Source organism: Strix aluco, chromosome 15 (genome assembly GCF_031877795.1).
Source record: "Strix aluco isolate bStrAlu1 chromosome 15, bStrAlu1.hap1, whole genome shotgun sequence".
Taxonomy (NCBI): Eukaryota; Metazoa; Chordata; class Aves; order Strigiformes; family Strigidae; genus Strix; species Strix aluco.
The window spans coordinates 19,336,071-19,362,710 of record NC_133945.1 but is presented as its reverse complement, the minus strand read 5'-3'; the positions used below and the strand labels follow the sequence as shown (position 1 = coordinate 19,362,710).

General features: G+C 36.9%; 1 protein-coding gene across 12 annotated transcripts in view; it reads left to right on the top strand.

The window, feature by feature from the left end:
* The window catches only part of LOC141930165 (RNA binding protein fox-1 homolog 1), a 920,114-nt gene that overhangs the window by 501,802 nt on the left and 391,672 nt on the right, over window positions 1-26,640 (top strand). For 2 of the 12 annotated variants that reach the window (XM_074840611.1, XM_074840610.1), the window contains one exon: window positions 8,678-8,719. The exons of 9 other annotated variants lie outside the window; for them this stretch is intronic. In XM_074840611.1, coding sequence (XP_074696712.1) covers window positions 8,678-8,719 — 42 coding nt within the window. Of the gene's footprint in view, window positions 1-8,677; window positions 8,720-26,640 lie in introns of those variants that run through there. One more of the 12 variants, XM_074840608.1, reaches the window with a different exon arrangement.

Sequence of the window (26,640 nt, the reverse complement as noted above, 5' to 3'; positions counted from 1 at the left end):
GATTTTACAAGAGTAAATTCTTGTAATAACAATAAACTTATGAAAGAAACATTATTTATGCTGCAGTAGATAGTGCATTACACCAGACTTGGTCTGGTAGTGTTTGCATTCTAAGATAGCATACTTTTTATCCTGTAGTGGTTGTTGCTTTAACATCACAGTATTTTTAATTACATTTTTCATAGTGTCCATTTATTCTTTTTAGTACAGCGCCTTTGCCTTCTGATTATTCCTTATAATACTTACTGTGTTATGCAGGGAAATTAAATAAAAGGCACTATAGCTAGTCTTTTATGTATAAAAGGAGTTTATATTTGAATACTAAGTATAGATAAAGTTTCTCGTGGGATTGCTCCATGCAGGATTTAATACATGCAGAATATGCATGCAGAATTTAATTTTGAAGCTTTACCACACAAATGTTTCTCTCAAATGTTACTTACAAAAAATATTTTCTTAGAGATTCTTCTCTTAGTTCATATCAAAGTATACTGCAAAGTACTTTCCAATATAAGGCACCAGTGCCTTAATGTTCAAGGGTTGGTCACATAGTGTAGGTGCAAAATAAATGTAAACCAGTTTTTGTCTTCATGGTACTTCTCCCAAGGGCATACCAGGGACCCACGATTCCTATACTGTCTACGAAAAAACAGGGAACTGCTTATGTAATAGGATATGAGGTGGGAGCACGGGAAAAGCTGCAGTGCTGGCTGGTGTTATGCCACCTTGCAGGCGTTTTACTTAAAGGGGTGTTGGAAAATGAAGAGCTTCCAGGCTATGCTGCAGCACCGCAAGTTTCCTTGAATACACTCAGAGAGCCAAAGGCAAATTCAGTGACATGACTATCTTTGTGATCTGCAGGACGCTTTGGGCATATAAAGCTGTTTGTGTGTTGGTTTTTTTTTTAAAAAAATTAATTCAAAAAACCCCCAAACTGCAAAAAACTGTATTTGCCAGGTAACAGTGTTGGCCAAGGAGTATAGGTAATCTTGCTGAAAAAACATATTTTAGCCTGGAGCCAAGAAGAGGTGAAAATTGGACTTCAGGGTTTCTCATTTTATTAAAGGAGCCATTTTACACAAGGAAATACAAACTGTTAAATATATCAATTTTTTTTACAGTGTTTCTATTTTATTTTTTTATATTTTCTAGGGTTTTTTTTCTCAATAAAATTATCCTGTTTGGAATATTTTGCTAATTTGAGGGTAAGAAGAAAAGAAGAATGAGAAATGCCTATAAAACTATAGATTATTTTTTATGGAAGATGAGATGGTCTCCATTTGCATTTACAGCTTTACAAGGATTGAAGCGCTAGGCTCTTTTTCTTTTTTTGATGGAAATGCTTAATCTGAGCTCAATGGGCCATAATAATTGCCTGTTTCTTCCAGTAGAAATAAACCCACTTGTATGTGACACTTGAAACCTTAACTCTACTTAGTATTACGCACAGAATTGTAGACAGTTCTTCACCCAAATATATTTATGACAACAGTGCTAGTCGATATACAATACCAAGCCAAGGGCATTTGAGAATAAATCGGTCCCTCTAGCTACTGCTATAGCACAATAACTGATGGTTGTAATAAAACCCCATGAAATTAAAATTCTGTGCATGCAAACGCACATACCTAGCCAAGAGAAACCCGAACCGCTCTGTTCTGGAAAAATTTGCATATGCATAGACATATACACTCTGTACCCCTTTGTATTGGTAACACAACGTACACAAAAAAGGCTATAGGTTTTCAGCACTGTATCATCTTATTAGACTCTCTTCAACATTTGGGGACTTTCAGGAGTCATATGTAGAAAAAAATGTAAGCAGCCTGTAGAAGAGGAGGATGGTCCCAGTTATTTCTTGAGGAAGAAATATGCTTGATTTTATGTTTGAAAGCCTTTTGATGATGCTGTAAGTCACTACCAAAGGCTCTGAAAACCCCATTTCCAGTTCAGATCTTTCTATATGTTTATGCAGTTACTGATATTTTTAATGTGTCTTCTGTGTTTGAGAACTTTAGGCTCTACTTTGTGACGCTGTGAGCTCTTGGGATGGACGTTGTTTCTTCATTTGTGTTCTGAGTTTTCACATGAAGTAGAAGCAATTTTAAATAAATAAACATTATTTATACATCTATGTACAGCCCATACTCTCTTCACATATTACATAACATGAAACATCCTTTCTTCTGAATTCTGTAGGGCAATGAGATAATGAAAAATAATATGTAATAAAATGATGCAAGGGAAGTGACTGTTTCCACATGAAATATGCCAGACAGCAGTGTATGGTGTATCTCCTTGTGTAGCACAACATTTTTGTGCAACATGGCAAGGAAAAAACCCAAGGATTCAATTTTTGAGAGAAGACTTTTACGGTCAGATGAGTATCTAATGAGAGGAAACACCGATAGAGAGATTTTGCAAACAGTATGAAATGGTATGGACTGTCACATAGTATCTAAGGAAATAGAACTGGTGCAACTGTGCCTGAATTATCTATGGTTTCATTTCAGATATTTAATCTGTGTATGAATGAGGAGAAATATGAGACCTCAGTCAGGTGAATAAGCAATTACTAATTGTGAAGTTACGTTTTGGTAAAAGCACTGTGACTGTGATCAGTGCCGAGTCTTTCACATCTGACACTGATGCTCCACAGTTCGTATGTAGGTACTGAGTGCAAACTATCCTTTCCTAATGAAAACAGGCCTGTTGTTACAGTTCAGGTAATCGTATTTGCATTGTCCTTTTTGAGGTGGAAGAATAAAGACAAAAATATTGGAGGGCCCTTCCTGGAACTGCTGTTAGAGTCAGTGCCTCAAGCTGCACAGAAAATCACGGATAAGTAATTCCAGTGTAACTGCTCACTGGAAACAGGATGGCTTTATATACACTTTTTTCCGAACACAGGCTAAGTCCATTTACTGCAAATGCTTGTTTCTTGTAAAGTATCTAGAATATAAAAGACTTTAGATATTCACTGGTTATCTTTCAACCACTGGGACTGTACTCCATTTCAAAAGACCCTCTCAATCCTGAAAGTACTTCGGATTTCTAAATGTAAAACAAATACTTGAGGATGTTGTACTGCAACAAAAATGTTTTTTCTATTTTAAGCAGAGTCTCTCTGTAAATAACCCTGTGACCATCATATTGTTCTCTTTTCCCCATCACTTAATCCTTTTCTTTAAAATGACACTTCACTTGGCACCAAAAAACCTCCCCTGGTGGACTGTTGGTATTTCTTATCGACTTGAGTAATACTGTTGCTCTATCAATCTGTCCATTGCATCCATAGATGGGTCCTGTTTTCTATTTGTGTTTCAGTTTCTTCAGAGCTAGGGCTTGCGTGTCCTTATGAAGAGTGGACGACTGATAAATATGTTTAGAAGATCTTAAGTTTCCCACCTGCTACTGTTATTTAAAGAAAACCAAACATACTTCCCCGTTCTATTCATGTTCATGAACTCACTCGAGAATGACAACAGCAGGTTGCACTGCATTTCCAAAGGGTTTTTTTTTGTTTAAAGTGATGGAGCCTGACAGCATGACTGTCTTATAAGACTCTTGTCTTATAAAAAGACTTGCAGTCTTGAACTATTGTTTAAGTTCTTTGAGAATTTTTCCTTGATTAAATCCTGTAAAGAGAATCAATATTTTAGGCATTCTTCCACTAAACTCTAGTATGTGAGAGCTTGACATAATGACACTCAACATATTGACCAGGTTCTTCATGCAGTCTTGAACTAAAAGAAATAAATAGTTCATTGTGTATGGTTCAATCCAGAGACATAACAAAGTAAATTTAGGATTGAGAGGCAATGTGTTTAAAACTGCAGGATATGCACAAGGTTTGCTTCTAGGGCCTCTTGATCGTTAATTAAATATGTTATGGCTTTCAGTTTTTCTCGCTTATCTCTACAGGTTTACATATTGTAAATACATTATTTATGTTTTCCCTTAAGTGCTTGGTACTGCCAGGATGTTTCTCAAACTGGCACAGATAGCAAAAAAGACAAAATGAGAGTGCAAATTTGGCACTGGTTAGCTGCACAGAAAGCCACTTGTACCCAAATGAGCCTTTCCCAGATGTATTTTAATGAACTTGAACTGATAAATAGAAGGATAGACAGACGGACAGATAGATGGCATCATTGCTTAAACTATGAAAAATATTTTTTCATTTTACCTTAATGAAAAAATTGGTTTGGTTTGTTTCATTTTTTCATTTTAATCTCATCCTAATAATGCCTTATCACTAAACCTTGCTGCTTTTGTTCTGGAAAGCTTCTAGTATGAAGGGTGATGAGGGAGCTATCTACGTGGAAGTTCACTCTCTGAGGGAACCCGTCACTGAAATGGACTTTATTATTATAAACAATTTGGAATCAACCATTTGCTGAACTTTGAACAAAGGAAATTGTCACCATTGGTGTGTCCTGCATATTGCCCCTGTTGTCTTTCTCCATTTCTTTTAGTAAACAGAATACCGTGGATATGGTTGTAGGTTGTCTAAAATAGACTTTAAGATATAACTCGCATTCATATGAAAGCTGTTTTAAAATAAATGGATGTTTTTGTTCTACTTGTTTCGCTGCCAGAAGTGGTGTAGCAGTTGGATGTTAAGACACAGTCACCTTCTCCTGACTTGTACGTCATTGTTCTTATTCACTCTTTACCTATTATATTCTCCCACTGTTCATAAGTACTTCTTTTCAATCTTAAATAGCATTTTCTGTTCTGGTTTCTGTGATGTTAGATATTTGTCAATTTTATGTTTAAAATGACAGTAGCAGATAGCCTTATAGATGACAAATTAAACCACAGATTTAATTACCTGCTTAAATAGTCAATACCTGTGACCCTTGCTTCACTCTACAAATATTTGATACACTTTTTTTGTCTGGTTGGTTTTTACAGATTTTTGCCTTTGTTCCGTTCTGAAATTCCCCCGTTTGCACTACCACCTTTGGTTTCCAAATACCCGGTGTTACTGGAAGCTTGCATGTTTATATTATTAGGGTATGTGAAACCAGCTGTTCTGAGTCAGACCGGAGGTCTGTGTATCCGAGATACCATTTTTATGCATGCCTGTGGAAGAGGGGAATAAAGCAAGCTCCTCCAGAATTTTCTTTCAGCCTCCAGGAACTTTGTGTGGCAAAAGTGGTGTCTGTGCATTTAATAATCTTCTGTAATTTTTTCTTTGAACTTTTTTTATCCACAGCACCTACTCCTTTATTTACACATCGTATACAGAATCATCTTTGTACTTCGTTTGGTTTGAACTGGCCACCTATTATTTTAATTTGTTGCCATCTAGTTGGTTTTTTGGAGGAGAGAAGCAGCAATTATTCTAGCTTCTCCATCTCCATGTTATTTGTTATTTCATAGACACCTGCTCTCAGCCATCTCTTTCACAGGCTGAAGTATTCTGGTCTTCCTACTTGTTCCTGTCTAGATATATTTCCTTATCTTTAGCCACTTTTCTCACTTTTCTGTTTGAAGACAGAATGCCTGTGAATCTGTACAGCTCATGTGAGGTCAGAGCCAAAAGTTTCATCCCATGGGAAGAGGACAACACATTCTTTTGAAGGGTGATATTAAAGATACAATCTGAATATATTTTCTACTACATCTAAATGGAAATAAAATATTAAATATAAATTTCAGAAGGTCGTTCCAAAAGGCTCTTCACAAACATTTCAAAGAAGCCTAAACTGATACTATAGAATAGTTTGCAGCTGCTGTGGAATAAACAAAGTATCTTCGTGGTGTATCTAAACATGCAATCAGCATGTCCAGGGCCACCAAAGCAATAGGGCGGATGAAATGGGAAGAACTGCAAATCTCTCCTGGTTTGTGTATTTTATCAGGGAGACTAAACTTGAAGCCATGTATGGCTGTGCAGTGAGAAAATCGGAGGATAAACACATTACAGATGAGATGGTAGGATTATCTAATTCCATATCCCATGACTGTAAAGCAAATGTAAATCTGATGTTTGTTGTTTCTTGAGTGACAATGAAATTTATGGCAGCACTGTGAATATCTCCTGTTGATTTCTTTGCTGAACATCTTTTCTACATAACATTTTTGGCTTCTTCTAAAGCTTTTAAAATTATTACTACTACTGAGGTATTAGTAGTACTTAATATCTACAAAAGATTACAGTTCTACTATGTTCTGCAGGCAAGCTATGAAAAATATCCCTGTTGCTGAAGTTATGCTCTCCAGGGTTTGATTGGGGAAAGCAGGCAAATTTGCCAAGGGATGCTAAAGAAAGTGTGAAAAATATGTTAAATAAAAAGCTATTACAATATTCTAGCATTGTGTAATGCGTTGCATATTCTATTATGTTGTCCTTTTTTCCCTTTTTTTCCTACAATTAATCACCATGTTGTTTGTTCAGTTTTCTTTTTTTTTTAATGCCTGAAGAGTACCCTGAGAAATACTGGAATTAATGGTAGAGGCTGAACATTTCTTCTAGAAAAATAGCTGGTGTATGTAGGACACAAATTATAGAATGTAAGAGTGGCAGCCTTATCCAAAGAAGCTGACCAGTGAAATGTTATAAAGTGAAATCATTCTAGATGTTGCTCAGTTTACTGAGTGGAGCTCATGGGCTGTTTGGCAAATGACTGTCTTCATTTCTTTGTGCACCCGTTTATCTATGAAAAAACATAATGATATCTGTCTTGTGTTATGACTGCTCAGGACAAAACTGAGTAAGGTAGTAGTAGTGTTGTTATGTTTATAGAATATATCCTACAAACAGTCAAAGAGTGGGTAACTCGATGGTTATGATTTTAAATTTGTTTTTTTAATCTGTGTAGGACCATTGTGAAAAACAACTGTTCACATTTCAACAATTTTTTTTTTTTTCTGAAAATTGGAGTTAAAAATCTCTCGTGTGGAGGCTTACACAGAGAAAAACCTAAAAAGTAAAACAAAAAAGGAAAAAAAAAAAAAAAGAAAACCAAACCAAAAAAACCCAAAACCAAACAAAAACCCCCAAACTCACTTTAAACATGGACTAGATGAACATTGCATGTCCCTTCCAGCTGAAATATTCTGGTTTATATTTTTTTTTAACAATATGAACAGATGCAGGTCTAAAATTAACTCTTGAGACTTATGCAAGTACACTTATAATGCAGACTAGTATAACCTTAAAGTAATTTATAAATGGTGTGAAGGCATGAACTTTGAAAAGTGAAATCATTAGTCTACAAGGGATAGTCACTTTAGCTGTACTTGGTTTTACTGTTTACAGGAAGATCATAAATACACCTATGCTGTATTCCTTTACCTTCTCTTCCTTTCTAGAGAACTCTAAGAAATTATCAGAAGAGCGTTTGTTGCTGTTAGATTTGTTTTTTTCATACAGGGACTTTGTTGTAAAACTTGTGCTATAGGAGGTTTAGTTTGTAACTTATTTATTAGGACTAATTTTTCTGTGTTGAAAAATGTGCTGGCAGTTTTATTCCTTTGTAAGTAACCTAACTTTGCCTGAGAAGTTCCCCTTTTCATCATCACAGCAGAGTAAAAATGTCTCATACAAATGGGTATTGGTTCATGTTTTAACTTTTTGTAAGTGCAAAGTAGTGAAAAGGGTTCTCTGAATCTCTGAAAATATCTTCAGGAAACGTTGCATCAGATTTTTTTAATGTTTAATGAACAGTGTTTGCCGTGTACATTAATTACAGAAATGGCAGCGATTACATTTTCAACAGTAATGATACCCACTAATGACTCTAAAAGTATTCTAAAACTATTTTAAAAACAAAACAAAAACCAACCAAACAACAAACCTCTCACCACAGGTTGGACAAATCAACATCCAAGTGCCCTCCTGAGCACCCGAGCAAAGCTTTTAAAGTTTTGTTCAGGAGGTCCTGGTGGTAGGATTGAGTTAGAAACCAGGGAGCTAGAAAGCAAACTAGGAACTGGATGTTTCAGCGCTGCTGTTCTCTTTCTTAAGCTCTTCTTAGAGGAGCCCCTTTCTTTTTGGCAGAGTGGTGACTTCAAATTGTGCTGCCATTGACTGATGACTCACATCTGCTGTTACTTGGTGGTGAGGTCTTGCTCAGCAACCAGCTTTCACACTCTAAGAGTGTTTCTCATAAACCTGGCAGAACATAAAGACAGCAGTATGGAAAAAAATATGCATTGGAATCAAGTAATCTTCAGAGTTATTTTTATACCACATCAGAAGTGGAAGTTGTCATTTTATCACTTCTTGAAGCTTCTATGTCTTTATTTCTGTGTCCTGTGAATATATCATGATATCTTAGTAGTGGGATATTCAGAAATATAACACAGACTTGTGATAGAACAGAAAAAGGGGAAAGCTTCTTCCTCAACAGACCTGCAAGGAGATCTTTAACATCTCAAAAATGCTTTTTGTACTTCAGACTTGTGGTGGGTTCTAGTGTTGATTTCCTTTTGACCTTTGTAAATCTAAAATAATAAGAGGAAAAAAAATTACTTTTTTGTAGTAATGATTCTATCCAGATCCCCAATACAATATTGTGTTTAGACTCATGGCTATGTTTCCAATATTTATTTGTGTAAGATACATAGACCTACCAGTTTTGTTGTGGCAAGAATGCTATGCTTTCAAAGTTGTTTGTTTTTTGGGGGTTTTTTTTGTCTTTTTTCTTTTTTCCTCTTGTAGAGTTCAAAGCAACAGATGAGTTGTGAAAGAGAACAGCTAAGGGTAAGTGTAATGATATGCCAAGTGTTCTGTTTCTTTAAAACATAAACAGAATCTGGTTTGTCCTATTGACAGATGGATTGCTTTATTTAAGGGGAACATATTTATCTCATTTATCGCTTGTTGGTAAATATTGTACATATCTCAGTATAAACCAATTACAGTAGATACAGGTTTTTCTTCCATAATTTAGTGAGCTTTGGCAGTGAATAACTCTTTACGGGAGCTCTCTTGACATTCAGCATGCTCTTCCTATGCACCATGTGAAGATTTAGTAGTGGTAAAGGTCACTACGTTTCTCAGACTTTCTCCAGTACTGGATTGTTTCAAACAAGAAGACACTATTCTTTGGTTTTTTTTTTTATAGCATGTGTGCTTTCAGAAAGAAATCAGTGCTAAGAATGTGAGGGAACTGGCAGAAAAGGTCCAGGTATTTTAGTGTGTATATTGGTCGGGTACAATCTGTAAACAAGATGGAGTTCCCAAACCCAGGTTGCTGACCTTGTTTTGTTTTCCTCTTTTCCTATGTTAAAGTGACAGTTTTAAACAGGCTTTAGTCCCTGCTCCCTTTAAATGCTACATATGCTACATATCTCTGCAGGTGCTTTTTCATCGCAAGTATTTCCTTGTTCAACTAATTGATTCTAGTATTTTTTTGGAAAGGCGTAAGAGTTTTCATTAATTAAAAAAAAAAAGCTTTTGGGTCATCCAAGTATTGCTTAACAGACCTACATTTATTGATACCACATGATGAGTATTTTCTTGAAATCCCATATGCAAGGAGAGAGGGAGAGGCAGGCCTGAAGGAAGTGTAAGTTTTTATACAAACAAAAATATCACTGGAAATAGAAAAAACAGCGCTTTTTTTTGTTGTTTTCAGTTTACTAAGCATCAGCAGTGCCTGCGTGACTTCCATGTATAAAGAATATAGTCTTGAAATAAGTTGTGCAGTGTTCTTAAACATTCAGCAATTCATTAGATTTTACCAAGATGCTTTAGCTGATCTTCACCGTATTTGCAACAGGATTTTTGGTAAACAAGTTACGCAGGATTGATGCATCGCATATTGTCCTTGATTCTTTTCTTGCTGATATGTGACTGCATTGCTATTGTACTGAAGCTGGAGTGACAAAGCTTTGTTTTATCAGTAGTAATGTCTCAACAGAGCAGCTGTCAGAGTTAAAATACTGCAATAGTACCTGAAGGACAGTCTTTTGAAGAGGTAGTGGTGCCATGAGAACAAAGAAAGTTTTCAGGGTTTTTTTATTGTTTTTATTAAGTTAAGTTTTCTCCTTTGAATGAAGAAAGACATTATTTTGAAATATAATGAGAGGAGGCCTCCAGCTCTTTCTTTAAGTAAATACGTGTGATTTTTCTAACTAGTGGATAAAATGTGATGCGGTAAAACTTTCATGTATCTTTCTGTTCCAGTATTGTCCATTTACATCGAACAGTGAGCTCAGTGCTTTTGATGCCTTTGTGTCACATCAAAATGTAAATTTTCGTGACAACTTAGGAAAAACCTATGTGTCTAACCTAGTAAGATTAGGTACATCTCCTTCCACTACTGCTGTGATGTTCACATTACATGGAATGCAGTTATTGGTGCCAACTCTGTTCCTGAGGTTGGGATGCAAAGCAGTACATCACCCCTCAGAGTTAGAGCTTGGGGCTGTTGTACAAAAGCTATAGGCACCGACAAGTCTCACACAGACAGATATGGTGAAAGCAATGACATCAGTGCCAAGCACAGTAGATCTGTTCCTTTCCCCTGCCTGCTCTTTAAATGCCCAAACCATTACCAGTGCCCAGAATCTGTTCTAGTTTATAACAGCTCATCTGCTGTGACAAAAGGTCACAGTGAAATTTCAACATACTGTGAGATGTTTTGGTCATAGTCCAGTGCTGGCACCTTTGACCCTCCTTAGTCGTGCTGCGAACATCCCCCCTCTGCCAGGTTCTGCACCTTCAACACCCTCAGGGGGTGACTTGACCGTTCTGTCACTTTTAGGTTGGCTCCCTAGCTGAGCAGTGCTGTTAAAGACATGTTTAATTGGCTGAGTTAGATTTCTCAGGCCTGCAAGATTTTCTTCTGGGGTTTGTGACCTACTGCGAATACTTGGATGTGAGGCAGTCTCTTCACAACAAAATATTGTTTCATTCCAGCTGAAAGAACTGAAATATAATAAGAGAACAGGATTAAAACAACGAAATGCTAACATCCATTTGTGTTTGTTAAACTCAGTTTAAACTAGATTATCCTTCAATCATGTAATAATGTAATAAAAAAGATGTATTATCTCCCAACTTCCTTGCTATGTCTGACAATGTGTCTGCCACTCTCGTTTTTTGAGTCGTTCCATAGTCTACAAGTCCTAAAGAAGTTCCGAAAGAAAGGCACTTTTAAGAAAGGTTTACTTAAAGCATAACAGTGCAAATAAATAATTAGGCATTGTGTGACTATAGAAAGAGATCTCCAAGTCTTACTATAATAATTTATTCAGACATTCTCACCTCATATCTGTTTTATTGGCTTTTAAATTCTAAATGCAAAGCAGAGACTCACTGTTCTGGAATAAAGCATTTAGACTAATGAAACTTTTATTCATATTGGAGACTCTGGCCATTATACATTGTATGTACAATAATTGATAATTCTAATAATTAAGGCGGTCTGTATATTTTAACCCTCTTCTGCTCAAACTTTGAAAATTACAGTGACCACAAGTTGGTAACTTATGCACCTTGCCAACCTGGTACAATTCCCAGCTAGATATTCATGTTTCTACCTGTACTATTTAAATGTGAATTCATACAGACAGCTATGGGAATTTTATCTCTAGCACAGCAGGTTGGGTGTGGTTTTGTTTCCATTTGGATATATAACACAAGCCGACTTTGCTGTATTTCCATCTGACTTTTTTAAAAAAAATTACAAAGCAGTAATGCCATTTTTTAAGTTTTCCATTCCTTGGAAGTGATTTTCATTACCATGTGCTGCCTTGAATATTAGATTTTTTTTCATATTTCTGTAGTTTCTTTTTGTTTTCTAATCTGGCTTCATTTAATTCAAGTTGCGCTAAAAAACTAATGTGCCTTTAAAGGGAAATTGACTCTTCGGTATCGCTCTCTCCGGCTTCAGCCACACACTGCTCTTTGTCAGTATTTCCTTTAAAGAAAATAATGATACTGTTTAGTCCTCCTCTTTCTGTTTTGTGTTCTCCAATCCTGATTTGTAAATCTCTTCTTGGACAGATACACCCTATCCTCTTCTCTGAGTCTTACATACTGCCACTTGCTTTGCTGTGTAGAGCTTAATATAATTGTCATTCGGATGCATTATAAATGACCTGTAAAGACACAGAACTCACAGCTTGCTCAAAATCATTTAAAAACACTCTTCTCATATTTGGGTCTGAAAAACAGACTGTGAAACATGAATGATACAGGTTATTTAAGGCTGTGAAGAAAATCAGGATACCAGCCCTAGGTAGAAGGAAGCTCTAGTACATAAAGCTATAAACAAGTGTAGAAACAGCCTGAGAAGTCTGTCTGCTGCTTCCACTGAACCTTCCTTACTGTTTTGACTTTAACCTGGGATTTTATTTTTTTATCATAGCCTAAGGACATTACTTAAACTTACAGGCTAACTTAAACCTTACTGAGCTTTACCCAACCTTCCTTTCATCTAAGAAATTACTCTTTTGCATTATCGACTCAGCGTAATTGTTTAAAGTGAACTTCTGTATCCGTGTTTGCACGCAGAAGTTGTGCTATATAAGCTAATGCTTTTGGTCCTTATGCAGCAGTACTTGATGAGCTCTGTAAGGTGGGCATAGAGTAATTTTAAACCTGAACATTAGGAGGATTTGGAAATGTTCCTGTGAATACCAATGAGGTCTAATGGTAAATGGTGTGATTAACTCCCTTGATCTGAAATTTTAAGTGACCTAGTTGTTGCTCTAACAGCTTCTTTCACATGCACTTATTATCAAGATGCATTATATGCAGCCAAAGTTCCTTCTCTGGTCTGAAATATGGGAAGGGCAGGGTCCTACTTATCATCTTGTATTTAATATCAACTTGTATTTTTTAGAGTACTCTAATTTTCAAGGAGACAAAAGGAAGTTTTGCATTCAATATCCTTCTAATTGTCTTGTGTTTTATACAGTGACTGAAATGAGCTGTGACATTCAGCCAAAAATGTATTAAAATTATGTCAGGTAGAGGGAAAACAAAAGCAAATGTCCAACATAAATTTTAAGCAACCATAATCCTGCAATATTTAGCTTTCTTTGTGTCTTAGTTTAGTACGTTAATTCATCAGGTTGTAAGGTGCTTAGCTGTGTAGATTTTCTTTGGAAACTTTTTAAAGAATATTTGGAAGCTTATCAGTGTGGTATTAGCTTTCTCCAGTATCTAAGAATAATCCCCTGATGTTTTTTGTGTACAGTGTTCCTCTGATGCGCTAAGGAGGTAAATGGTGATTCAATGGCAGATGCTAATTTTCAAACTGGTTTGAGCTGAGGGGTGAAAAAAAACCCGTAAAGCAACTGGATAGAGGAAGAGAATCAGAGTGGAAGTGATTTGTGAAATAGATGTTATTTTTTAGCATTTTCTGAAATAGTTTACTATGGTGATAGCATAGCAGGACTTCCATGGTGGCTGGGCAGAGAACCTGTGCTTTCAGTCTCCACCTCTTATCACACTGGACTGGAGAAAAGGAAAGGTATATAAGCTTCTTTCATGAGTCAGTGACATCTTATCTTGTTACCAAAAAGCAGCACAGCAATTTATAGCATCTCTGCAAAACTGGACAGCTAGTTCTGGCCATTAATAAAAATATCACTGTTTTTATTTTCCTTCTGAAAATCTCTTGGTATGCATTTGCAAACAATGTATGTACATTTTGCCTCGGAGGGTAATCTGGAACTACCTGGTATTATATGTCCCTCTCTTAAAGGAGAAAGGATTAAAAGGGGAAAAGCTATGGTATACTAGTAAGGAGTGGATCAATCTGATGTGTGTTTACTACTCATCCTTTTCGTAGGAATTCATGTAGGCTATGCCATGTTTGACATGCTAGAGAAGTGGCTTAAAATGATCCTTTGATTTCTGTAGTTATTGCAGTGACCTATATGTGTCGTCATCCTTGTAGGTGTATGGTGAAGATACAGGTAGGTGAGATAAATAGGAAGGCATTGTATTTTTGGTTTCTCATCTGTATTGCACATTAACATGGAATGAAATTAGAGTAATCTCACTCACCATTTTACAAACTACATTCCCAGTGGTTCCATAAAGAGTAATTCACAGCACAGTTTGGAAAAAAAATTATTGGAACTAAAATCTAAAGAATAAAAGGATTGCAAATACTACACCAAACTTTTGGGGAGGGGGGATAATTGCAGGGATGTGATTTCATTTAAATTTTCATCTAGCTTGAAATTAATGTCTGCAAAAAAAAAGGCAACTAAAGAAATGTGGTAAAATTCGATTTCAGTCCTGCTGGCAGTTCGGGTATACTCTAGGAGCCTTCCTAAGCATAGTAACTTGTGTAAGATAACACTGGCCTCCAATTTGTTGTTTAATAGCCGTGGTGATTATTTAAGAAAAGTAACAATGTCTAAGTAATGAAAATTGTTATGGTTCATTTTTAAAGTGACTTAGCTCTCACCGTGAGGATACTGTTATCCTCTTAAAAAGCTAACTGCTAATAATATGCTCCTTTGATCAAGAGAAGAAAGAATCCTTTAGCTATTTTCCTTTTTTCTGCTGCTGAAGGAATGCCATTCAGAAAACCTTCCATTCCTTTCCTGATATTGTTTTGGCATCTCTCTCTGAGAACAGTAGGCAGAGGATTATCTGTTGTTCAAGCGCCACTTTCTCTTGAATTCAACTTTGATTTTTGCACACTCAAGTATTTTCTCAGTATGGTGTTTCGTACACCATGGCTGAAGCCATGTTTTCAGTAACTACCCATCCATTTAGCATGACAGACAGATTTTGTCTAGACCTGCAACGCACTATATGGAATTGGGCAACTACTTAACATAAAGTCATGTTTGTATACAGGCAGTCAAGGATAGGGATTTAGTTCATGAGGCAGTTCACTAAAAGTAATCAAGGTTCAAGAAGTGGCGAACTTCTGAAGGGATAGAAGGAAATAGATTTAGATTGTATAAAGGCTACTGAACCAGTACCCAACATTAATTCAGTATCCTGGTGCGCTCTTCCTCCCGCTACAAAGACATTACCAACACACAGTACTGGATCCACGCTGTATTTTGGAACAACTACTGTGCTCAGAACAGCAACTTTTGGTAGACTTTCTGCAATGACTGCGTACAGCTGCTTTTGCAGAGCACTCGCTGCGATCAGTGATGCTGTCCTAGAAAAGAAGAAATATTTTCTTGCTCATTTTGTGTTTGTTGAGAGGGAGCTATTTTTTCACATAGCTTTTATAATTTCTCTTTGATCATCTTGAAATCAGACCTTTAAGTGCACAGCTTTAACAGTGTTTATACTATCTTGACTTATTACTTCAACCTCTACTATTGCTTAGACAATTTGATAGGCAAAGATCATAGTCCTCTTTAATGTCACACCTAATTCAAGCAGAATACACTATCTAGTTCATAGTGCAATTTTGGGGTTCTTTTTGGTTGGTTGGGTTGGGTTTTAGTGGGTTTTTGGTTGGCTGGTTTTATTTTTTTCCCAGGGTGTTTCCACAAGGCCTCTCTGGCTTGGCTTGGGGCTTACGTGGTTTTGGCTGGGTAGTGCTGTTGGCTTGTACTTTTTTTTTTTTTTTTTTTTTTCCCCCACTAGGGTCAAGTGAAAAACCTGAAAAAGCTTTCAGTTGCAGGTAGATGGACTGGATTTTTCATATAGTCTTTGGTCATTCCACATGGTGAATTTCTATTCTCACTTACTCAGATATCAAATAACTGACTGAGCAACTAGATTTTTAAAGGGAACAAGACAGGCACTGAGAGTGCTATAATAACTGAAAAAAAAAATTTACATGAACAATCCAAATGATGTAGTGTTATAAAGACATATATTCATTGGGCCACATTGACTCCTTGAACCAGTATTGTTTAAAGTAGAGAGTGACGGAATATTGATTATAATATGGACATTATGTTCTAGTATTGATGGTAATGGTCTTTTTATGTTCTGTAAAATCTTTCTAAACCTTACTTGTTTAAACTGGTCAGCTTTACTTCTCTACTAAACTATTTCATTATGCTTTTTCAAGTAGGTGCCAAATTTTTTCAAAGCAGAAAGGTTACAAGGAAGAATAATTCTAAACAACAATGCAGATGCACATATCAATATTAATATGTACGTATATACATACAAACACATATGTCTGTATTATATATATATAATAGAGATTAAGGATCCAGTCCTATAGACTTGTAGTTGACATGCAACAGAACATATAAACAGTATGGTGTATATAAAGGGTGAAATCTTAGCTGCACATAGGCCGGGATTTTAGAAGCTTATACTTGTTCTTAGTCTCTTGAAAATTTTTTACAGGAAGATAATAGTAATTGTGTTCTGTTCCGTTTTGCAGTGAAATCCCAAGTTGTCCTGAAAGTCAAGTCTTTTTGTGTTGAACAGAAATGGTTTTTCTTAGTACAGAATCCCAAGCACCTGTATATAATTTCTAGGAAGTAGGATAGAGAAATAAAAACAAGCTCCACTAAACAAACAAAAATCATGTTTTATCAAGCTGACGTTAGTTTTGAGCCATTTTGAATTTTTGGACTCAAGTGGGGAGCTATTTCTGTTGCTAGAAGGCAAATTAAGATAAGTACAAAATACCTTTACAAATTTTTCTCCTCTTCACAAAGCCTTGCAGCAAAAATTTCTTTAGAAAAAACTATATTTGGGTTGGATGATCTTTAAGGTCCCTTCCAATCCAAACCATTCGGTAATTCTGATACACATTAGCCAACAGTTTCACACTTTTCACTGTGTTTGCAGAAGGTGTTGGGACAGTAAGATCAGCAAACATACATCCCTGCTACATGTATCTGTTTGATGCTTTCCTAACCTATCCTAATGAAGGGCAGGCCTGGACAGCATAACCACTGCAGGAGCCCCATCAGTTTGGAAACTCGTATATTTAAACATCAAAGCATGAATGGTATCTTCTGGTTTTGAGACCGAAATAAACTGCCACAACATGCTGCTGTGCTAAGAACATAAGTATGAATTGCTCAGAATCTCACCTCTTTGGAGGCTTGAGCAATAGCTACCTAGCTTTGGAAAAAGTTATTTAAAAAAAAAAAAAATGTGACCGTAATTTGTCATTGTTATTCACTTTTGGGTTTTATTTTACCCCTTTATTTGTCCTGTTCATTTAAATGGGGTGAACACACTTCTGTGAAAGTAAACAGACATAAGCATATTGAGAAATTATTGCTAAGTTATTAGTTTTAACCACCTTCGTGTTGTAAAGTATCTTTTTAATATTTAAGTGAAATTGACAAAACCACATAATAGGTAGAGAAAACATGAATGTAAATACGTAAGATGTAAATATGAATGAAAGTACAGCAAGTGCGTGCTAGTTGTACCTGGAGAAAAAAAGTGTGTGCTACTGCTTGTTTATAAAACCTTGATAATCTCCCCCAAAATACAGAGCAGATGGATTTTTTTGAATGATTTAAACTGCACCAAGTATGGAAAAGTTTGTCAAGTTATGCTGGCAGTTCATCAACAGAGCAACACATCATCATTATATCAATACATGTGGACTGCCCAGAGAAAAAAAAAAATCCAAAGTCAAACTAAAACTTAAAAATGGACATAACAGCCATAAGGAACTGATGATGAAGTCCCTGCAAATCAGAATCCTAAAATCCCCAGTCTCTGTCAGTGAAGTGGGGTCTCCCTTGCTTCAGGTATTGAATATGTGCTTGAGAGAGATCTTGGGTTTTAGATGCCACAGTCTTCCAAGAGAAAAGAGATAATAAAACCAAAACAGTTGGTAGGTCCTAAAATATCATGGTGAGATCGTGATGAAAGGGGTAGGTCTCTACTAGGACCGATACTATTGAATATCCTCATCAATGACATGGTGGGATCGAGTGCACCCTCAGCAAGTTCACCAACGACACCAAGCTGTGTGGTACAGCCGACACGCTGGAGGGAAGGGATGTGCCATCCAGAGGGACCTGGACAGGCTGGAGAGGTGGGTCTGTGCAAACCTCATGGAGTTCCACAAGGCCAAGTGCGAGGTCCTGCCCATGGGTCAGGGCAGTCACCAGTATCAGTACAGACTGGGGAACAAATTGATTGAGGGATGGAAGAAATAGCATTTTTGTATTTGTAGCATGATATCTAGAGGATCCATTCTATAAACCAGGAAGTTGAGAAAGGTAAAAATGCGTTGCTGATTTGTAACATCTTTGTTGTTTCTCAACCCTGGGAAAAGCTGACCTTGGCTCAGGAATGTTTTTCCCCCCCCATGTCTCTTTGCTGTTGTGTATTTTGATGCTTTGATGACCTCTGTTATCTTTAAAGATAGTATGGCTTAGGCAGGGGGAGTGATATAGAAAAATCAAGTACATCATATCACAGGTATTTTTCATGCTCCGCTAGTAGTGGAAATTCAAGCCCTTATGTAAATGGATGGCTACAGATGTATTTTAAGTATGCAGTCAAAAGCCATGTAGACTGACATAGGTAATGGGAAAAAATACAGATATGCTCTGTGCTCACAGGTTCATTGGGGCAGTTTATAGCATTTCTCTTTCATACAGTAGTTGTCTCTTCCTTTGGATTCTTAAGATCACTTTGAGTACAATACTGAAAGTAAAAGTGGCCTTCATCTCAAGGTCACTTTCCTACTTGATAGCAGCTGCCCTCCAAAGAGCACATAATTAGTAGTTTTATTACCTTGATTTAGTAATTTCCTTTGGTTTTCCCTACATGCTATAGATTACTTCATATGCTATGAGCTCATTTCTCCTTTTTTCCCATTCTCTAAACTACTGCTTTCTACAACTGTTTTCATCATTGTTAAAAATCATTTATATAGCACGATAAATTACAGGCACTTTATAACCACAGAATAGGATACTGCCTTTGCCCCAAATAGTTTATGGTTCAGATACATCCTTGATTTCTGGTGTACCTTTTTTGCTTAACACAATGGCTTGGGAATTTGAAGGCAGATTGCATTAATCTCCTGTTTTATTCTCACAATTTTTCATGATCAAATGACAGTGATCACAAGTGTATATGCCTCAATTTATGTGATGTAGATAACTAATCATTTATTTGCTACTTAGCGTAAAGGTATTGTAAACACTTCTGCTTACTAATAATTCCAGGCACACATTTTTGTGTATATACATTTACATCTAAAGCTGCAGGCACTGGAAAAAAATCAAGACTTTTGATCATTTAGCTCTTTCCCTACCCTTTTCTTTTTTTCTTGATACTGTAACTGACATTTCCATTTTTTATAATGAAAACTCCCAGGAATTTTCATGAGATATTGCCACAGTGCCCAAGTGAAAACCTGACAGCGTGTTCTATAATGATGCCTTTGAAAAGGTAGTTTATTTTTTTGAGTTTGGCTCATTTGGTAGACTCCCAACTCAAGGATATTTGATACCTGGTCTACAGTCCTGCTTCCACTAAAATGCACTTTTAACATTTAATTGTAGTTGCCATTTAACTTAAATCATGAAAAAAAATTTCTGATATTTGCCTGAAAAGTAGCAATCCAAAATACAGCAAAGAAGTGTTACTGTAATTATTCTTCCTTCACCTTTAAATATAGATTTAAAAAAAAACCAGAACACCCACAACCATAAATCTAGGAAAGACTATAAACTCATTTACCAACTTAATTGGTAATTAAGCCCTTGAAATGTCCAAGTCTTGGATGCTGGTCATCTTCCTAGTCATATATTCAGATGGAAATGTGGAGCCCAGTTATGGATTGTGGGCTTTTCTTTCAGTTATAATAATCTTGCATCCATAGCATTAATTTTACAGGGAGAGACAGGAAAATATTTTGGATGTTCATCAGTGACTAAAATATAACTAAACTTTTCTGAATTCATATATATCCAAACTCTATAATTTTTTCACATATTGACATCAGAACAGAGCAATCAGGGTGTGCTGACAAAGTCGTGCAGTTCTTTCTGTTTTGAAAATAGATGCAATGCTTACTGTGCAGTTTTCAGATCTAATGGCTGCAAAAAATAGTTGCCATACTGCATTCAGTACATTAGAATTATGATACCTCTGACTGACCCGAAGTAAAAAAAAAAAAAATAAAGTATTTTTTCACTCACTTCTTGTTTTGAAAAGGTATTAGAGACTTATCCTAAATAATACAAAATGGTATTAAGGTTACATTTCACTGTTTTTTAGAGGACCCTTTGGCTTATGATACCAATATATAATGATATGGAAAACATTGGCTTTTATTTGTATTCACAGAATTTTTCTGATGGATTTAAACTTTCTCTCTGTAATATGTGCTCCTTTTAGGATGGAGAAGCAAAACCTATAAAGCTCACCAAAAATAACCCACTTGACCTCAATGTAATAAACATATCCCCCACATTTCTTCTGAAATCTTAAATTTCAGATTTATCTGTTGTTGCTGGATGTTGTTTTGTGGGTTTTTTTTTTTTTTTTCATTTCCCACTTTACTCTCCAGGAAGTGTACTTACAAATAAGGGAAAATTACTATACAGACCAGAAATTATTGATGTAGATGAAATGAGAGGTGGCATGAAAGGGCCATAGAGTTCGTGACTCAGTGAACAGCAGTCAGTTAAAAAGGCTGATAAAAATCATTATAAATAAATTCTACTAAAATGCTCCTGTGATAAATTCTTCATTATATTAGTTAGATCTTCGCTACCTCCCAGCTGTTGCTTTGTTCTCCTGAGGGCACTGAACAGTCTCCTCCAGCAGCTACACACTTGAAGGACTGGGTAAATAGAACCACGTGGAAATTTTTGTAAAGTGAAAACAAGTCTCTTTCCACAGCCTCCATCAGGAGTACTTGTGGGGAATGAGAAACTTGCTATGAAAAGGAGCCCCTCCACCAAAGCCAAAAGCCGATGATAACAGAGGCATCTGAAAACCTTAATAAAATCAGTCAGCAGAGTTCTTGTTAGTCCCTCGCAAACAAAACCCAGTAATACAGAGATGAGGACTGAGATGCATTCAAAATAAAATAATGCTTGAAATTGTAAAAGCAAAAATGTTTATGGAAATCTTATTAACATTTCTGTAATTACTTATTTGAAAAGTTACGTCAGTGACATGAGTGCTGTAGTTAGTCAAGTTCTCATCAAAAAGGAGAATTTTAAAAAACTGTTAATAAATGTACACATAGAAAGCAACGTTGTAAAAACTAGAGGTAAGTGGTCACACGCAACTCTCTTCTGAGTACTCGTATTTAGAAGAGCAAAGATATATGGTGCCTATAGTCAGGGGTGTTAAAGATCTCACCTGGATATAGACACATTGCCAGCTGTGAGGGGAAAGCTTCTTTGTTATTAATTATTCTCCCAGAAGACTGTCTAGAAACCATCAGCTGGAATCATTATAAATACAACTGATCTGAAAACAGAATTTAATTTCTGTTCTGTACCCTACTTAGATATTTCCTAGGATGTTGTCATTCCTAATCTGAAGAATCATAGAGTCATAGAACAGCCCAGGTTTGAAGGGACCTCAAAAGATCATCTCTATTTTCACATTTGATTCAGAATCACCCAAGCTTTATTTTGAAAGCGTTGGAAAATGCTGAAGTTATTAAAAACAGGAAAAAAGTTTATTAAGTATGGAATTGTAATCATACTACAATTAGCGTGACAATATAACGCGGCGAAAACACCGTTGAAACAAACAGTTTAACATTATTACAGTAAATAACAACAGCAGATTTATGTTCGTGCATGTTTTTCTAAACTAAATTCCACCCAAATGCTTGCCGTGTTCCTGCACTGTTTATTTTGCTCTCTGGCTGAAACGGAAGCGCAGCGTTGAAGCGTTGCCTCGCCCTTCCAGCCGTGCGTTATATGGAGCGCTTGGCCAGTTGGGTGGCTCAGTCCTTTGCCTCCTTAGGTTGGTGCTGGAAGCACAGGGAGCGCACAGTTGTTCCTCTGCCACGTCGTGTAAAGAATGTGAACAGTATTGGATTTTGTAGCATAGAAATAGTCTTAAAAGATGTATCTTGGGCTAAGAAAATTTTAGCTTATGTTTAATTAGGTGTTCATGCTCTCTGACTTGCACGTTTGAATATCTATAATCATGAAGACCTTAATTCAGAACATTTAGCTAATGCGGAGACTCACTGTACAGAGAGCATCTGAGTTTAATGCTCAGAAGGAAACAATGCAAAATATTACCACTGAGCAGCCATATGGGTTTTATGCAATCTGATAGTGCAGTCCAGGAGTCTCTCTGCCTGTAAAGAGTTGCATTAATGAGCTCTACTCATTGAGAATTTCCTTGCTTGAAGTGCAGGTCATTATGGAAAACAAGCCTTGCTAGTTACCGCTTTGCTCTCCGTGTAACGCATACTTTGGATACATTAACTAAATAGAAGCAGGTTACCAATTTCTGAATGTTCTTGCAGTTCTTCTGTATCGGCGCATTAAACTTCATATGTCAAAAAAAATCAAAGTATCTTTTGAAATGCTTTAATATTGTTTATTTGCAATGCTCACTTTGCAAAGATCCTGTGGTTTAGCAAGGTCTTGCTCAGTGAAAAGTGGTAAGACACTGTGATGCCTTTGATCAGCATTTTGCAATTTCCTCTGTGGAGCCCAACTGAGACTAATGTAGTTCCAGAGAAAAGTGATAGTGATAGTGTTACCTAAGGTTGTGGTCACAGAGGCGCTGCTCCTTTTTCTTATGTGCATAGTTTTCTTCGAAGACAAAAGCAGCAGATGTTTGCTCTGCCACTTCCTGATGCTCTCTTTTAGTCCAACTCAAAGTATCAACAACTTTTTGTTATGGGGAATGCTGCAGAACTGTGGAGTAATCTCAGGCTGCATCAAAATGTTGCCACCATGTTAGTGACTTGTTTATGATGAAAGATGGAACTGTAAAGTGAATAACGATCGCTTCTTGGAACGCTACTGGAGAATTTCCCTCCTGAGGAAAAAAGTTAATCTCAATTTTCACATGGACTCAAAAGTGAGTACTTCCAGTCTATACTACCAGAAGAATCTACGTTTTGATTTGAAAGTGAGATTATATTTCTAGAATAGAGTGTAATTTGTTTTGCTTTGTTTTAGTCTTGGTACATGTGCATTTGCTGTTAGAAAAACTTCACATTTTGTTGCTGGGAAAGAAGTATCCAACTGATGCAAGCCATGAAACCCTTAGAAAAACAGAAAATACATAGATTCAGAGCATTTCAGAGCACAAGTTAAATATTTAGTATATAGGCTGGAGAGCGTCTGAGGTAAGCATGGCATCTCTAATGTACAGTCATTTTAATAACTGTAAGGATGGGCAGTAAGGAGACAATACGGTATTTTGATTTCAGACAGAAGACAATTGTATGATAAGTGAACTTTCTAATTGTGAGAACGCATGGTCAGGAAATCCAGCTTCGCTTTGCTGAAGGAATTTCTGACAGTACCAGAAGGCAATGGGGTACACTGAAGTAGGCACAGTTTGCTTATTGGCTACTTCATTGGAATGTCAGGGGCTGTGCAAGTGGGCATAGAGTCAGAGAACTGACCTGTTTTGTAATGCTTGATACATGCAGGCGAAAGTATTCCAAGTTTGATCTTTCACAATAAGGTGCATGCTCCCAAAATTTTTAAGACCAGGAAAAAAAATTGTTCCTACTATGGGGTGTTGGAAGGGGTACAGTGACCTAGTTATCATCTGCCAGCACTGGGGGGGGAAGACATGCAGAAATCTGTTGTCCCAGTGTGTTCCTTGGAGCAACGTTGTATGCATTTACCTGCAGTATGGATTTACAGCTACCTAACTATGCAGTACTATTGTAAATACAAGTACTTCTTTTCAGGTAGTTGCGTGTTGCATTTAACTTTCTTTTAGAAATACCTGTTCCTCAAAAAAACCCATGTCCTGTTTAAAGAAATTCTACATCTAGAGATGAGCCCTTGTACTTTTAAGCATCCAGTGTGAACAAGAACAGACCACGGATAACTGCATGCTGGTCCATTCACAGATACGTTATACTCTGAGATGACAGGAAGACATTCCCTCTACCAGACTCCCAACAGGCATTCTTCATCTCATTTTTGTCTCTTGACATTCCCTGGGTTCCCTCGCATAGTTTGGACTGATGGGCAGAAGTTTCCTAATATATTTGAATATCAGAACTATTTGGTCGTACGTGTACATATAGCACATTACACATATTAAGAAGACACTGATGCAGTCTTAACTATTGTCTTACTGCTGATTTGCCATTAATACACACATGGTTCCAGTAAATGTCAAGGGTTTCTGGAAGAACATGGTCTGAGACCTATTAAAGGGGAATGTTCAGTGAGTCTCAAGGTAGAAGCCAAATGAAAGAAAGGGCTGTGGAGAATATATGCAGACATAAAGATGATGGAGAGAGTCCTACAAGACACAAAATGAAAGGCAGGCAAAGATGTCCAAAGTGTTTTTGTGGTCTGGAAGGCAGCCAAAGAAGCATTGATTTACTAAAGAGCAGCATCACAGCTTCCTTTTCTCGACGTGATGGTGCCATTAGAGCTCCTCAAACAGTCTCTGATTTCCTTGAGAATGAGGAATGGGAATTTCAAACAAAACACCAAAGGAAGATACTGAAGCCAGTTATTTCCCACACCCACATCACTGCCAGACCATCACTTTGGCTGTGTACCTGATTGGAGAATTTGGTATGTAAAGTACCTGCTGGGGATTGCACATATGAGTTCCCTGCTTATTAAACATAGCGCCTACTTGTGTAAAAAGTACCCTAGCAATTGTGCACATGGGTTTTTGCACTCTTCAGTCATGATGCGGCTTTAATGAGACTTTAATGAGGTAATCTGGAAATCCTGAGTCACCAGTTAAAAATTACATATTCAGCTGTTTTGTTAAATGAGTCGACACAGTGCCGTTCCTGCGGACTGGTAATATACTGGGAGCGACTAGCACCTGTAGCATAATTTTTTTTCTGTCTCTAAATGTCTGAATTCTCTTATGTCATGTCTTTTCTCTTCCCCGTTTGCTCTCTGTGTGTCCATGTACTTTAGTTTTGTACTTTTCCACTTTTCCCCTCCTTATAGCGCCTCCCCCCTACATCTAATTGTCGCTTTACGTGCCCGGAGATGGGCAATACCTGCCTTGACCAGGACATTGTTGTAGAGGCCTTTCTGATGTTGTGAGGAATGGTGGAGATCCTGGGCAGCCTAATGGCAGGGCTAATCCTGGCGCTCTTCCCGAGAAGACAAGATTTCAGGTGGCAGAGGAGCAGATTTTCGCCTCAGCCTCATGGCTGTTGTAACAGTGCTGCTGACAGCAGCAGTGGTGCTGTTGGCAGCCTCAGAGGAGGCGGCGTGCGCTCAGCACACGCTGTCCTGTAGATAGCCATGCCCCTCGCCAAATCAAAGCAATGATCTAACTAACCCTCTGATACGAGGCTGCTCTCACCTTGTTATAAAACAAGTGTGACAAGGAGACTGAGCATGAATTTGTTTTGTCAGGTATATAATCAGAAATAACAACTGATAGGTTTGCTGTGATGAGTTCTATATGATGGCTTTGCTGAAAGGTAGGCTGTTTCATGATTTACTGAACTATTATAAGTGATAAAACTGATCCATTTGTTATCATCCGGTGCATAAAGACTTCAGGATTTAAGGAGCCTGCACTAAATAACAAAGCAATTTATAAACTCATAAACTGAAAATTACAGGGAAGTAGTTCTTAAGTCATTGGTAATAGCAACCTTTTATCGTATTAGTTATGATTATCAAATGTTAACCCCTACTCCCCTTTTTAAAAGAAAATATCACTTGAGGAAAGTTGTAATTAATTAAAAATAAAGAAGTCATGAACATAACTTTGTATTAATGTACTGTTCAAGTGAGGCAACTTTTTTTTATTTATCTGGGTGTTGTCATTGTCTGTCCTGCCTCCCCCCCTCCCCTCAAGGTCCCTGCAGCAACTGATGTGATTTATGCTTCTGCTAGCAGAAGTGTGTTGGATGGTGTTAGCTGAGGAACAGAATTAGCTGTCTGTACTACTGGGTAAATGATCTTTATCCAAAGCAAATTTGAGTGTCATATCTTGAAAAGAGAGTCTTCCTGTGTTTCAATGAACAGGTAATAGTTAGCAATAGTTGGTTTCAGATTAGCCTGTCCTAAGGAGAATATAATTGTGTCCAACTATGAAAATGGAAATACCCTGTACCAGATTTTAAAAAATGCATTATAAGTTTGTAAGTCTTCTGTGTGTTCTCTTGAATCAAAAATTTGATGGGCAGCGGAAAGAAGATGTTGACTAGAGCTAAGCAAACGTTTCCCTGGAGGTAATTTTTCCGATGACATTAGTTTCTTTTTCTGCTCAAGAGTATCCTGAGTTATTTAATTAATTCATTTAATTTTGTTCAACCAATGTAAGTTCTCAAGAAACAGGCAAATTGAGAGCTACTTGTTACCAGTACTCAGTATTTGGTATCCAGCTTGCTTTGTTCAAGTGTGAATGATAACATGCTGAAACAGATTTGTTTCTTTTTGTTATCTGCATAAGCATAATCTCTAAAATCAAGATGAAGATTTGCAAAAACGCCTGGGCATTATCTAAGAGAAGAAAATTGAAGAAACACACTAATATTTCAGGAAATTTAGTTAAAATAATGTTTTCTAATACCCAGTAGATTTTGATCCCACTGTCCTTGTGTTAATTCTCTGGGAAAGGAT